This window comes from Drosophila melanogaster, chromosome 3R (assembly GCF_000001215.4).
Source record: "Drosophila melanogaster chromosome 3R".
NCBI lineage: Eukaryota > Metazoa > Arthropoda > Insecta > Diptera > Drosophilidae > Drosophila > Drosophila melanogaster.
In genome coordinates this window covers 29,640,351-29,656,593 of record NT_033777.3, presented here as the reverse complement: position 1 = coordinate 29,656,593, position 16,243 = coordinate 29,640,351, and the positions used below count along the sequence as shown (strand labels likewise).

At 46.0% G+C, this 16,243-nt stretch overlaps 1 protein-coding gene across 3 annotated transcripts in view, besides 1 other annotated feature; it reads left to right on the top strand.

Moving 5' to 3' along the window:
• Positions 1–16,243, top strand: part of Dop1R2 (Dopamine 1-like receptor 2) — a 29,681-nt gene that overhangs the window by 3,391 nt on the left and 10,047 nt on the right. For all 3 annotated transcript variants that reach the window (NM_170420.2, NM_001276143.1, NM_079824.4), the window contains exon 3: positions 14,331–15,968. In NM_170420.2, coding sequence (NP_733299.1) covers positions 14,521–15,968 — 1,448 coding nt within the window. In that variant the 5' untranslated portion in view covers positions 14,331–14,520. The remainder of the gene's footprint in view (positions 1–14,330; positions 15,969–16,243) is intronic.
• Positions 1,124–3,480: a mobile genetic element.

Genomic DNA, 16,243 nt, shown 5'->3' with positions numbered 1-16,243 from the left:
GTCCTTAAGTTTTGCATATTATCCTGCCAAACGTCGAGGTGGACAACCTAAATTAAAAAACATTAAAGCCTTAAATCCAAACCATAGACAAATCTAAACTCAACTTGTCTAGTTTGTAACTTTTCCCTGAAATTCTTTTACATTACCTTTCAAATGAAGAGTGACTTACAGAAGCTCCACTGTAGTAGCAAGAAATGCCTGAGGCTTTTTCCCTCCGCCATTAAGGATATTTCGGTGCGTCAAATGCAGAGGCATGGCGATTTATTTGTGCCGCATTCCTTGATTGTTTCGTTTTTACTTCGACACCACACATGCAAACAAACAATGACACAGGACACAAAGGACGAAGGACAACAATGTATGCACAACGCAGCACAAGAACACACAAATCCGCTTTCAGTTCTGTTTGCTTAGTGCTGGCGAAACCAAAAATCCCCGATAAACGTCGACGGAATAATGTCAGGTGGAATAATTTGGCTTTTGCCTGTTCCGGATGGAACCCCATTCCCATATATACTTATAAACATACTATGTGCAACGCTTACCGACATTGACAGCAGTCAAAAATTTTGAGGGCTACGCATCGGCGGAGCCTCTGCCATATTTAAGCACTTACATCATGTGCATTACATTTTATGGCTGTGTGGGTAATAAACCAGCAAGTGCAATTACCGCAACAGCAACAAAGCGGGCGGCAATTTGCAACATTGTTTTTAGGGGGGGAGTAGTGGGCGTGGCACTTAAATAGTTTTACACACTATCGCCACTCCAAAGTTGGCTGGCCACCGAAACTGCGAAAAGCCAAATTGATGCAATTTTGAACATTTTTTAAATATTAATTACACTTGGGTATGAATTAAATTTTTTAAATGGCATTCGTTTTGGATGTTTCTAATCTTGTTGCATACTTTTCTACACTTTAAAGTGAAGCTCGTGAACAATAGAAGCTAATTCAATGACTCAATTAAAGTACGCACAGCTTTTAGGCGTGTCCTTAAGTCCTTTTTAACCGCATTTGTAAGCGGATCCCTTGCAAGGATGAATGCTGTTGAAAACGCCCCTGAAAGCATGCAATGCCAAACATGCGAAACTTTTGCACTGCCCGCAGCACATTTATCTTGAGTCGCATGGGAGATGAGCAATCGAGTGGACGTGTTCACAGAAGTCGCGGATAAAACAAAAACGTAATTGTGATCCATCACAAACATTTGCGCAGATCGTGTGCTTATCTCACAAACAAAATCTATTTTTAGTCACTGCATAACGGTGACGGCTTCGGTTCGCGAAACTTATCAGCAACTAGCAATTTCTAAGCTGTGTTGTTTTTGCCCCTCGCCCTGCGCGCTGCGCAAGCGGGAGGTTGTTACAATTTACCTTACAAGTAAACCGGTAAATCTTATCGTGTTTAGTAAATATCAATTGCATTATACGGCATAAGTATAAAGACAATTGATATAATGGAGAATTCATTTGCTCAATCGCGACCTAGCAATGGGTGCGATAAATTTGAGAAAATGAGGAAAGTAGCAGGTGTTGAGCCAGGAGAATTACGCTCCCAACTCCGCGCCAGCTGTGCAGTTGTTTCCCCTAACCTGGAAGGTATGCCAACTCAATCTACGGTCTCCAGCTTAATGGTGACAATCAGCAGCAACACCAATGCAAGTGTTACCTGCACTATTTCTAACGTACAGGCCAACATGATCTGTACTCCTACATACACTGATTGCACAACCGTGACCACTAGCATTTGCCCAACTACGCCTTATGACAATGGACTGCCGACACCTCTGTCATCACTGCCCAATAAGCCATCTAAAGCGAATTGCCCCTTTCAAGCACATGATCGTACTGTCAACAGGAAACGAAAAGGCGTGTCTCAGCCCCCATTACCTATCCTCACCCCTTCTCCAAGCCGTAAAACTAAAAGGCAGGCCACTATGCCACTCAATGAGGAGGCCTCTACCTTCACTGCAGCAGCATTAAATAACAATCGCTTCGCGCTTTTGTCTGCTGAAGCGGAGAATATGGAGCAAGACGTGTCGGATGCTGATTCTGACATTGAAGACTCTGCTGCCCGAGATGATGGTGGACAATCCGCTAAATATAGCAAACCCCCAGCCATATGCGTACCAAGTGTAAGTGATCCGGTCACCTTGGAACGGGCTCTTAATCTGAGTATTGGCTCCTCAAACTACTACATCCGCACCTCTAGATTTGGTGTATCCAGAATCTATACAGCCAACCCTGATGCTTTCCGCACCGCTGTAAAAGAACTAAATAAGTTAAATTGTCAATTCTGGCATCACCAACTTAAAGAAGAAAAACCCTACAGAGTAGTGCTTAAAGGAATCCATGCTAATGTTCCTAGTTCGCAGATAGAACAAGCATTTAGTGATCACGGCTATGAGGTCCTTAATATCTATTGCCCCAGAAAGTCTGACTGGAAGAACATTCAGGTAAACGAAGATGATAATGAAGCTACAAAAAACTTCAAAACTAGACAAAATTTGTTTTATATTAATCTTAAACAAGGCCCGAATGTTAAAGAGTCTCTTAAGATAACTCGACTTGGCAGATACAGAGTCACTGTTGAGCGCGCTACACGTAGAAAAGAACTGCTACAATGTCAAAGATGCCAAATTTTTGGACACTCTAAGAACTATTGCGCCCAGGATCCTATTTGTGGTAAATGTAGTGGTCCCCATATGACCGGGTCCGCTTTGTGCATAAGTGACGTATGTCTGTGTATAAATTGTGGTGGTGATCATGTCTCGACAGACAAAAGCTGCCCTGTCAGAGCAGAGAAAGCCAAGAAGCTAAAACCAAGGTCCAGGCTACCGATGACTAATAATATTGCCACACTCAAACCTCCACAACGTTCTTCAAGCGGTTACATACCAGCTGAGGCATTAAGAACCAACATCTCTTATGCTGATATTGCTCGACGCAACACGACTCAATCTAGGGCTCGTGCTACTGTGCAGGCTGAAGTTATACCAACGTCGGACAATAGCCTTAACAATAAATTTATGACGTTAGACAACTCCATTCGGGCCATCAATACGAGAATGGACGAACTATTTAAGCTTATACACGAAACTGTAGAGGCTAATAAAGCTTTCAGAGAACTGGTTCAGGTTCTAATTACACGTATTCCTAAATGACTCAACCAACCTTAAAAATCGGATTGTGGAACGCTCGCGTTTCACCACCCTCATGACCTCCCTAACCTGGTTTTGACCTAGAAAGTCTTAGTTTTAAAATTCATTAGAATAATCAAATAAATAATAATTACTATGTTATATCAACTATTATAATTCTCCCTATCTTTTTTAGGATTAAAAATCTGTTAGTCTTAAGTAACCAAGACACATTGTAAAATAAAATAATTTAAGCAGATCAAATTAAGTTGCCGCATGGGTAACAGTGCGTTGATCAAATAATAAAAACATCATCATTAAACAAGTAAAAAAAAAAAAAAAAAAAACAGAGCCTTTTAAGTAATAAAATAATGTTGCATACTTTTGGGCACCTTTAAGGCTATTGCTCTTTCCTTTCCTTTCTGTGTATTTAGGCTCTTGTTCAACTGTTTGCTTTAAGTATTGTCTTGAATTGCACTCCGTGTGCTGGTGTGCGTTCGGTGTGTATCTGTGTATCTATCGATGTGAGTTTGTGTGTGTGTGTGGGGGCGTGAGTAAGCCTGTGATGGCACTTTACGAATTGCTTTGGCGTATGTGGGCTAAAGGGTCGTTTTGTTAATAACTTATGACAGGCCAGCAGTTCGGGCCCAAAACCCACCTGGCCAAAAGCGAATGTCTGCTGTTGTTGCGGTCGAGTTTTCTTTGTTTTCTTGCTAGTGGCCACTGGGGGATGATTAATGTAGCAGCTGGACGACTTGGGCACTTGGCCAAAAAGGATTGAGGCCTGGGAAATTGATGGCACGTCGCCCGGAGAGAGGCCTCAAGGTAAGCCAGGAAAAACGAGACATTTTCCACTCCGATATGGGCATGTGATCCCGCAAATAATCGTACATCAGTGTGGTGCTAATGAAGAACGAAAGCCAGTTGCTGCTCCTTGTAAGGTCGGTTCAATGGAACTGCAAGCTCTCTCAGCCATCAAATGGCTTTCCCAATATTTTGCCGGCTCGCAGGCGAAGTCCCCAAGGACTCGACTGTTCATTTTCATTCCTGGCAGGATCTGTGAGCCCCCTCATTTACTTAGCTAATTCCCAACACGTGCTGTCACTTACAATTGTCCGCTCGCTCGAATATTCGGCGGGCGGCAAAACTTTTCGATTTCCACGAACTGGAGCCCTGCAATTTCTGGCGCGCCAGTTCAATTGGTCTAATTGACTTTTCTTTTCGGCGGCTCACTGGGCAAACTTTTCAACACCCAGCCAACGAGAAGAATTAACAGGCAATAATCGATGGAGTGGCCTGTTTCTTGCCAATCCAACCATCGAGTCCACCCACACTCCGTAGTGCCAACATTTTTTCTTGCTTCGCCCTGGAAATTATGCCACAAATTTGAAATGCCACATGGAAAAAGGCGACTGGTGGGCGGCGGTTCAGCGGATTTTCTTTTTTTTTTTTTTTGCGCCCGAGGGTGGGAAGCGCGGCGACAACGGAATTAAACGAAAATCGTAATAAATTGCAAAAATTTACGAAAATTGGCTCCGCTAGGGACGAAACACTTTACAACAGCCAGAAACGGGCAATGGAAACTTTCTGAATTGAAAAATTGAAAATAATGAATGGCACGCATACACACGCACACACAAACCCAAAGCACACGGATTCCGGACGCACACACACAAAGGCGGCCAAGTCAGGGTGGCAAAAACACAGCGAAAAATTATGGCCGACAAGATGATATTAAGGTGTAACTCATTACAAGCTCTACGATTTTTAGCTTACACTGGTTTGTACTGTTAAACGGGAAATTTATCTTAACGAAGCTAGGAACAATTTTTTGGAAAACTTTTCCATTTTTTCTCTCCGTGTATGTTCAGATTCAGGCGGCCGCTAAGCGCAAAACGCTCAAAATTACAGCAACAAATAAAATTTGCAGTAAACTGCGTGCTTGACACGCCCACCCCCTGCCACGCCCACCCCGCCCAGTAGGCGCCGTGGGCGATGCGACAGATTTGAATGACAATTCGCCGGTGGCAGCCGCAGGATGAAAGGATGGGGCTGGAGCAAAGCGGAGCAGAGCGGAGGTCCTGTCCTCCAGTCGGTTGGCTCTCCCTGATGAGTTTGGATGAGCGTAGATGCGTGTTTTCCGTGGCAGCATTACGAGGTGGAAAACCGGGATAGGGGGTGGTTAGATGGTTGGGTGGTTCGGTGGCTCTTGGTCGACGTGGGCACGAGCCACGTTCAGGTATTTAAATTCATTTTCGTGCCATGCCAAGGATAGACATCTACCATTTGGCCTCTTTTCGCGCAAGGGGGGCCAAGTGGGTGTTGGTGGGGGGGGGGGGTTTATGAAAATGATGTTCGCTTGCAAATTATTACACCAAAATTAAAATAATATTTCTCATGATTGCAAATAGCTGAGCGAAGCAGATTTTGTTCTGCCAGCCAGTGCACGTTTTGTTTTCCTTGGCTTGTAGCGCCATAAATATACATGCTTATTTATATTTCTAATTTTCACCTTTTTGTTTGGTTTTTGGCTCGCCCGCTTTTTGTGTCGAGTTTGCTCAGTTGGCATTTAATACCCGGACTTTCTGTTGGACTGCGCTCTTCATGATTCTTTCTTTTTTTTATTATTATTTTCGCCTTAATAAACTGCCTGAGTTGGCAGAAAACGAGATGGCTAAGGAATATTGCCGGTGACTGTGAGCAATTTTCATTTTATTTCGCCGCCGAACGAAATGGGAAATGCTGAAAAGTGAGCTGCCCTGATGAGAGGGGGGGGGGGGGCGTATCTTTTTGGCAGAGGGTCAGGTGCTTCGCTCAACTAATTATGTCGAAATGAGTTTTTCGCAGCCACCACGCCGTTGCGAAGCGCGGTCTTAACTTGTCTGCCATAGTTGGCAAATGTCAGGCATCCGCAACCCACACATATCGCACACATACACAAACACACACTCACATGTGGACACATGCGGTGGTGTGTGCCATATCCTTGCACATCCTTCCTCCGACTTTCGCAACTTTCTCAACTTCCGTGCCGCGCAGATTGGCATTTAATGTTAATTTCGCGACCTAATTAGCCATAAAATCTGCGCTCCGCCCGGCAGCAGGGTAAATCTAATCAGCTGCAGGAAAGTGTGGCGTGTGCTGTTGCACGACTGCCGCGGATCTTAGCCCCACTTCGCAGCACTCCTATGGCAGCATGCTAATGTGCACTTGATTAGAATGTCACTCCAAGCCTGCCCACATGCACTTCCAACTCTGGGCCAAGATGCCCAGATTAAGCTGCAACCAAAGCCCAGAAACTCGTGCAGTCACAGCCACGATAAGCCCTCGGCCCTCGGCAATTCCTGGCCAGCAAAATGGCCAAGGCCTCCGGCTGTCTGGCGAAATGGTAAAGTATGGCCAAGTCCGACCGAGTGCATTATGTGCCGACAGGACCTGCGTGCTCGCTGGCCACAGGACCTGCATGACACTTATTGTGTAAATCATGTTAGAGCGGCAGCACTGGGAAGAAAATATGGCTTTCCGTTGCTTAAATGAATCCTTGAAAAAGTTCCATATCTATCCCCAAAGCCAGTACTACTTATCAAAAGTTATTGACTATCTAGAATTATTATTTGTGAAGTCATCAGTTCTTAGCATCGTCTTTCTATCTATAATGAAATATTTTTTCCCAGTACATAGGAGCACAAAATTGATATACCATCGCAAAAGCCCCACAGATATGGCTGGCAAATTATTCGTAGAAAATTGTTTTCTCACGACAGCCAGCAAATCAAAATGGATACGAGGCAGTAATAAAACTATAAGTGGCCGTTTTGCGTGGCCATTAGGAGCAGTTGATAAGTGGGGAAGTGTATTAGATATTGGAGGGGGATGATATTCCAGGGGAGAAGCGGAGAAAAGAAAAGTAATGTAGACCCAGTGTCATTGTCTTGCTATATTCATCCGCCCGAGGCAACTCCTTGTGTTTGTCCTTTGTCCTTTGTCTTTGCCGCCTCCGCTTTCGTCCTTATCTGCCATCCAGCAGTCAATATTTCAGTTCGACTTTGACAGGACCGCTGATGAGTTCGCTTCCACTCGTCCTGGCGGAGTGCCCACACCCACCCACGACGTGACTTCTGGCATCTTGTTATTATATCGAAATTATCCTGCAACCGAAATTGTTTCACAGTCACACGTGCCGAGGCCATTTGGAAACTTTTGGCGGGAAAATTGGATACTACAATATATAGGCAATCATAAGCGGAGAAAATTTGGATTAGCTAGTCAATGTTCAATAATAACTATTTAGTTATTGGTAGTAATACATCTACTATTTCACAGCATAAATTAGAAAAATGTATATTTTTTTAAAAGGACTTTCTATATAGCTTTATGCCTCGTAAGAGCAGTCCCAGCCATTTTCCCTCCTAATTAGTAAACTTCGCCCATTTTTCCGAGCCAAATCCGCAGCACCGATGGGAACTCCGATGAGGATTGGGTTTCATTTTTGTAACTGGCATTGGAGCATTGGGGATGCGGACGGCGTGTGCAGACGATTTGTAATTTGCTCATTTTTGGAAGGAGGGATTCGCCGACGGAGGGATTCTTTGAGTTGTTATCATATCAGGCAGCGCCGAAAAATATATGTCATGCGGTCATGTGACTGGAATTCATTACCCCGAAAATTATGCAAAACCCATTAGAAGAAACCACCCCCGCCAGTTTGCCGGATTCCCAGTTAGCCTGCGATGTGATACATTCTTAATTCTGTGCCCCATGGCCTTTAGGCTCCCGATGCTCATCGAGCTGCCTCATTCGGCATGTGAAGAGCTGCGTCAAAGGGAAACTTTGGGCGCCGCTAATAAAACTGATGCCAACTCATCAAAAACTAACTTTAAATATGTCCTTTGGGTTCTCAATCAAACGAGTGCGTGCGTGCGTCCTGAGACGATGAAATGAAAGTGAACCTATTTCCTGGAAAAAGTCAAGGGGCTGTGTAGTTTTAGAGCTGGAGCTCGTTAGTTTACGGGCCCCATTTGGCATTTCCGGGGATAATATTGCAGAGTGGCAAACGGAATGCGAGAGCAGGGGAAAAAAACACACACACTGAAAGCCGTACACATTTCATCTGACGACTGCAACAAATTAATCATAATCCGTATGCGATGAACTCGAAAACTCAGGTCGTGGCTGGGGGTATTGATTTCGAATTATGCAAATATTTGGTCAAATGATTCGCTCATGTGTGCTCAGCCCGACAGCTCACGAGATTTGGATTAGCTGGCATTTTTCCGTCTCTCCGCTTTTCCGGATGACGTCAGGGCTCTGTTTCAGTTGAATTTCCCCGGCTTGCTGTGCATTCCGCGACTGTCACGGTTGTCAGGACATTCCGTGTGGTAGCCAACATGACCGTTTGGTTGGTAACTTGATTTGCCACGACAAGGACGGACAAAAGGCGGAAGCCGCACGGGAAAAACTTTCAGCGAAATTGGTCATCAAGGGGGCTTGTTTCGCAAATCAAAACAGATGCCACATTGTGGAGCATCAGCATGACATAGTAACGTTTAATAAACTTTTCGCATTGAAAGATTTATTCGAATTTGGTTAAAGACTAACTTTTATTTGGGAGTGCCTATAAATGTTTGCCACCAGACGATTTCTCCCTGTGCACAGTCCTGACCCACATCCAATTTGTGACAATAGTTAATTATTAATCACGACACATCGGGGAGCAAAAGGATGGCAAGATGCTGACATCTCTGGTCGGGGGACCACATGTCGTATGAGCAATATGCCACTTAAAGTAATGCCCGATGCTCGATTGGCTCACTGACAGCAGGCAGACGTTGGTGTAAGTGTATCGGCGCCTACAGCCCGAATATCCTGAATGTCCTGAGCATTGCCGTTGTCATTCACCTTGTTGTTTGGCGAAGAGTTCGCTGTAGTTGTCGTTGTCGCTGTCGCTGTCCTGGTTGTTGTCCTTGCCGGTTGTCGTCCTGTCCAATCATTATTCATTGCGTGACAAGCGCGTTAAATGTGTCTTTCTGCCGGGAAGCATGTATGAGTGTGCCACAGTCGGCAATAACTTTTAACATGCCAAAGGTATTTCCGCAACAATAGCAGCTGGCAAGTGAAGGGGGCATCACACACTCGAAGAATCGAAAGGCCAGGGTAATAAAATAGAGTTGTTTCAGATTCGATTGCCAAGCGTTTTTTTAGTGAATTCAGACTTAGGCTGCATATTACGTATACGCAAAGTGGTCCGGCCACTTAACTTAGATTTTCCATATTTTTTAACCTTGCCATTTTTCGAGTGCAGAAGCAGAAGGATAATTTGCGTGTTTCTCTGCTGCCGCTTCCGTTTTGGGTGCCAATCCTGAGGACCGGAGTTTGGGCTGTCGATTCCGTCTCACGAGCTGTCTGTGCGAGCCACAAATTAATGCCAGCCATTATCACGGAATCCACTTTCATGCCCACCACGCCGCCATCATTATTCGTCCTTGATTGCCCCGAATAGCGAACAAAATGTATATATAGTATAAAGTATATCCGAAAAACAAAAGACCCCCTCCCTGCCCGTTGTTTTGTTTGATTTCTGTTTGCCCCGGCTAGATTCCTCGCGTGCCATGACACTCTGCCACCGGTGTAAATATTTGTGACATAATTAAGCAGCCCGGTACCGAGGGATCTGGGCTCTGAAGGCCAGGAGCCAGGGAGCAGAAGCCGGGATATAGAAGGCATTATCAAATCGGTCGGGGGCACACAAGTTGCAAAGCCGAAAATAAAGCAAACATCGGTGCTCTGAATGGCGAAGCGTTTTCGCCACGCGCGTGATTAAATTTCATTTGTGGACCCAACCAAAACGGAACCCAACTGACTGACTGAATGACTGGCTGACTGAGTCCTTAGTCCTTAACTCGCAGTATTTACCGTCGTTTTAGTGCCTCGCCTCGCTCGGGTTAGTCGGGAAAACCGGGCTTTTCCCCCACAGTGCGTGTGTTTGACTTGGATTCGCATTAAGATTGTCAAAGATTTGGACCCCGGTGGGGAGCCACTCGAACGCTTCACTTTGTTTCGCTTGGTTTACCTGAAAAAAAAGGATCGAAGCCCCAAAAGCGCCAAAAAAAAAAAAAACGCTCGCAGAGCAATTTTGAAGATTTTAGGCGGCGATTTATCGCCACTGAGCGCCTGAGTGGGTGCCACCGATACTGATACTTTGGGCCCAGAGATAGTAGTCTATTCCATCCAGTTAATTTGAATACGAAGGCTATGAAAAGGAAAAGGTTGTTCAATGTCACGGCGGCTTTGCTCGTCTATGCGCCATGCGATTCCAATTCAGCGATAGTGCACGAAATTAATGGATGTCGGGACAGGATCCCAATACCACCTACTTGCACATGTCCTTATCGACGGGAAACAACAATGGCAGCTCCACTAATAAATTCTGGCATTAGGCCTCTTTTCCGTGGGGGCGTGGCACTCAAGCTGGGCATTACACTTGACAACAGCGAAGTGCCTCGTCAGGCCGTAAAAATTGTGTTGCCTACTTCACGGGGCAATTCCAGAAACATCCAGGAACATAGGAACATCGAGCGTGCAGGACACATTGTACTCAGTGCTCAACTGTCAGTGTTTTTATTAGTTTGTTGCAGTATTAACACGCATAAATATTTATGTAAGGCGGTGTGGAGTTCCAAGCAAAATATTAGTTCATTTGTGTGAAATTTAAAGCTCTCGCACATTTTCCATTTTATTTAAATTATCAAAAAGTTAAAGTAAGTGAAATTTGAGCAAAATAAGCAAAAAAAAAGTTGCCGACTCGCACGAAAATTCAATTTGCCCAAGTTCGAGGCCAAGAAGTTGGACTGTATGTAGTGGCAGACTCGGCCGCTTTTCCGCTTTTCCGCTTTTCCATTTCCCCAGCCAGTTCTTAGGTGCCAGTTGGCAGGCAATTTCAATAAACACATCGACTCGTCTCGGAAGTTTTAATAATTCAATAGGCAACAATGGGACATGGAAAATCGCTTCATGTAATTACGGCTCGCATAAAAATTCAACAAATGGCCGGCGGCTGGCACTTTATTGAATGTCTGGCGAACGGGAATCGTCCATTCGGTTTCCTTGACTTCGATTTCAATTCAAAGACTGTTATTGCAGCTGTCACAGCGGAAGAGATACATGCCAAACATTTTGCCACGAGGATCTAGAATTTTATGTTGTGATTTGGCGCGATTCGTTGCTGCAGTGGGTCCGAATTTCCGAATCCAATTCGATGGCATAGACCGAATGCCATTGCAGGGAATTCATTTTGTGGGCCATCGAAAGAGGATGGCAGGGTCCTCGAAATTGAAATACTCTGTACTGTATGAAATTTTTGGCGAAATAAACAACTAACTCGATTCTCGCATGCATGCTGGGCACGATTTTCCCACCGCTTTTCCCGGAAAATCTCTCGCTGGCCATTTTCGGTATACCCGCATATAAATGCGGCACGGGCGTTTGCTTAACTTTCATGAGGCTATTCAATGACTTAACCATTTCCACCCCGCTGCCTTTTCCAGCTTTTTCACGCACGCACACAGCGACCAGCTAACTGAAAAGGGTCAAAAGGTTTTTCACACATATACAAATTGCTGGCCTGGCCGAAAGCATTTTGCATAGAGGCCAGACTTGGCTTTCGGCCAGCTTTGCCCAGCTTTTACTTTCACCAACAACCTTAAAGGTTGCCTCAATTAAATTTCTCGACCCAGACGCAGAAAAAAATATGAGAAAATCGCAGAGAGCTGCAGGCCACCGCCCACTTGTTCATATGAATTTCTTTCACACTGGGAAAAAAAAAACGTTGGCAAATTTCGATATTTCGAACATAACTTGGCTTAAAACGATCGCAAAGCTAAAAGGATGACTGTTTTTTAAAGCTAATTACCTATGCTAACGATAAGTTTTACTTTTTGGAGGATTTAGAAAAATTAATTTTTGGGTCAAATTTTGCATTTTTTATAAGGGGTACCATCATTAAAATTTGCAAAAAAATCGAAAAAATTAAAACTTTCAAATTTGAATGCCAATCGATTGGGAATTCAATAACGAGCTCAACGAGGTATGCCAATACGTATTTGGCCCAATATTTCCAAAAAAAACTATAATTTCTAGATGAAAAATGACTTTTGGCCAAATTTCGACATTTAAGCCTGTTTTTTTCAGTGCAGAATACGTTTGTAGATTTGTTTGCCCAGTGCACACATATTTTCGTGTCTCTCGTTCGGTTGCCCTGTTTTATGCCAACTTCCTGAGCCCTCGTTCGCATTTTGACTTACTGCACATCAACAGCCTCATCAGGCGGAGCGAGTAAGTGAAAAAAATGTTTGCTTTTTTAGCCAGGACGAGTGAGAAATGTGCCAGGAAATTGTGCTAAGCTGCTGAACAAAAAACGGCGAAAAGACGCTGCCTCCGCCGTTTCAGCCATTTCAGCTCCAGCTGCCATGTGGCCAAGGAAAACATAAACCATAAACGTGTCAGACTTGGATCAGGTTCGGTTTCTGCTCCTGTTTCTGTTCTGGACTCCGTTTACCGAGGGGCAGGAGTTCCAGATAAGCCAACATAAGGCAGCAGGCAGCTGAATTTATGGTATTCGCGACCCGGAAATGAGCAACCAGGATGTTGCGGCAGGAGGCACGAGTCCTGCGGCCTTCGTCCTTCTCCGCTCGATTGGCTGCAGACTACAGCCACCACAACTCCACGCCTGGCGATGACAGGTGATAATCGGAGGAACGGCACAAGCGTAACTAAGTAACAAATGATATGGACCTCCTGAAAGGATCACAAATTTGCGAATTAAGCCCATTTTAAGGGTCCCATTTAGGCTGTTATGGTAAGCCAATTAGCAAGCAATTTCACACGTAATCATGCAACGTCAGCAGGGAAAGGGTTTCGAAGGATGTACATCTTATAATTATTAAAATCTCGAGTGGAGTCTTAAATTCTAAAGAGAAATGTGCAGCCTTGAAGTTGAAGCAATGTCTCTGACTATTTCGTTGATTGCTTTCGCACACATTCAAAGTAGAACAGCAAGCTTATTCCCAATCCACTGAGCTCGTCCACCTTTAGTCTTCGATTCGATTAAGCCAACCCGAAATTTCTTCTGCTTAAATGGAAGCATCTGTGGTGGCAATGCAGGAACTTGGTGCAATGGAAATCCTGGATGGAGACGCCAACGCCAACTGTTTACATTAGACACGGGCCTTAGCAATCAACTCGCGGTGACAGGGGCCAGGACTCTTGAATAATGCGGCGCACAGTTGTTGACTTCCTCTGTCAAAAGCCGCTGACAAAGGCAGCATCCACTTAGTCATCCTGCCCGGCAACTGGAGTTCAAGTCCTGGTGGTCGCACGCTTCACTTCCTGCCAACAAGCTTGGCACTCCAAATGTAATTTAATTTGTTTATTTGTGTGGCACTCGCCTCCGAAGGACCTCCACTCCCCACACTCCACATCTGCAACGCCACCTCCTGCGCCAGGATCTCTCCTCCAGCTGGCGTGTCTGCTTGCCAATTAATTGCGCACCTTTTGGGCGCAGGAGAGCAGCTGAAAGCTGCTGAGCTCCTCCACCTGCAGATTTCCGACCAGGCGGCGGCAGCCCAAAAAATCCTCTAATTAATGTGTTTGTTTAGCTTTTGTGCGCGGGAAATTTGCTTAACTCGGTTACCTGTGGATGCGAAAGTCAACATTTTAATTGAATGAAATTTATAGCCCGCCCCGCCCAGCGATTCAATTACAATAGCTTCATTAGACCGACGAAAACTTTTGTCAAAAGAATCCAAACTTGATTAAGTATAAAAATTAGAACATGCTCCCAAAACGGCTACACATCATTTTATGCCAGAGTTTGCGCATCCACAATTTCGCTTTCCCTAAACTCAAAACAACTTTAATTGGTTTTCATATTAATTTGCTTACTAATGATAATATTATTGCATTAAGGCTGTCGATATCGACATGAAATGTGCTGTTTACTTTGCGATGAAATTATAAAATATTCAGAGCGGCATTATGGTAAAGTTTATCAAAGGGTTCAGGATGTTCACTACTCAAATCCACAGTGGCTACAATAAATCTGCCGCTCCATGAAATGTGTAAAACCGACACTTTATCTTAAGTTCGTCCTGATTGCATTGTGTTCACCAGCCTTCCTGTCTCTTTTCTCGACAGCTTGGCAGCCCGCCGGCGAGTCCTGCTGAAGGACATGAAAATGCGCTTCATTAATTTGGCTGGCAGCCGCGAACTGCAGCAGCAGGAGCAGCAACTGCCGGGGAAATTGGAACAGGAACAGAATCAGGCACAGGAACAGCAACTGAAACAGGGACTCGCGTCAGCTGCAGCGACACAGCACTGAGTTGCAATGGTGGACGACAATGGCTCGTCGCCGGAAGTGGAAGGAGCGGAAGGAGCCGGCGCGCCCCTCCTGGCGCTCCTCCGGGTGGATGGGCTCAATCAGACGCAGACCCGTTCTCCCTCGCCGTCGTTCTTCGGCAGCTACAACATCTCCGAGGATGTCTACTTCTACTTCAATGGGCTGCCGACGAGCACGGAGCTCGTGCTGAACGCCACCACCTCCGCCACCAGCGCCACCTTGAGTCCTGCGATGGTGGCAACAGGAGGTGGCGGCACCACCACGCCGGAACCCGATCTCTCCGAGTTCCTGGAAGCGCTGCCCAACGACCGTGTAGGCCTGCTTGCCTTCCTCTTCCTGTTCTCCTTCGCCACGGTTTTCGGCAACTCACTGGTCATCCTGGCCGTCATCCGGGAGCGGTACTTGCACACGGCCACCAACTACTTCATCACCAGCCTGGCCGTGGCCGACTGCTTGGTGGGCCTGGTGGTCATGCCCTTCTCGGCGCTGTACGAGGTGCTGGAGAACACGTGGTTCTTTGGCACGGACTGGTGCGACATCTGGCGGTCCCTGGACGTGCTCTTCAGCACCGCCTCCATACTGAATCTGTGCGTGATCTCACTCGACCGCTACTGGGCCATCACGGATCCCTTCAGCTATCCCATGAGGATGACGGTCAAGCGAGCGGCCGGACTGATAGCCGCTGTATGGATCTGCTCCAGCGCCATTAGCTTTCCGGCCATTGTGTGGTGGCGAGCTGCGAGGGATGGCGAGATGCCCGCCTACAAGTGCACCTTCACTGAGCACCTAGGCTATCTGGTCTTCTCGTCGACGATATCCTTCTACCTGCCGCTTCTAGTGATGGTCTTCACCTACTGTCGCATCTACAGGGCAGCCGTCATCCAGACGAGATCTCTTAAGATTGGAACCAAGCAGGTGCTCATGGCCTCCGGGGAACTGCAGCTCACATTGCGCATTCATCGTGGTGGCACTACGCGGGATCAGCAAAACCAGGTCTCCGGAGGAGGAGGTGGCGGAGGAGGAGGTGGCGGTGGCGGAGGATCTCTGAGCCACTCGCACTCCCATTCGCACCACCATCATCACAATCACGGCGGTGGCACGACGACCTCCACGCCGGAGGAGCCGGATGATGAGCCGCTATCCGCTCTGCATAACAACGGACTGGCACGCCATCGGCACATGGGCAAGAACTTCTCGCTGTCCAGGAAACTGGCGAAGTTCGCCAAGGAGAAGAAAGCGGCCAAGACGCTGGGCATCGTGATGGGCGTGTTCATCATCTGTTGGCTGCCCTTCTTCGTGGTCAACCTGCTGTCTGGGTTCTGCATCGAGTGCATCGAGCACGAGGAGATCGTCTCGGCAATCGTCACCTGGCTCGGCTGGATCAACTCCTGCATGAATCCTGTGATTTACGCCTGCTGGAGCAGGGACTTTCGCAGGTGAGGATCCTTAGTTATCCTTGAGCCGAAGCATTCAGCTCCACAAAACGCAGTTTCTTATTTTCAAATTTTATTTTATTTATTATGCGTCAGTGCACACAAGGATTTAGCTTATCCTGGCTCCTGGGCTGGAAGCTTATATATTTTTAGCCAGAACGAAGATGTTTATTCAACGTTTACCTTTGGTGGAGTAAGCACAGAAAGTACTCTTTTTTTGTGCTGTTTTTTTATTTTTTTATTTGGGCTGCGTTTTTGTGGCTTTCGAATGCCGAGCT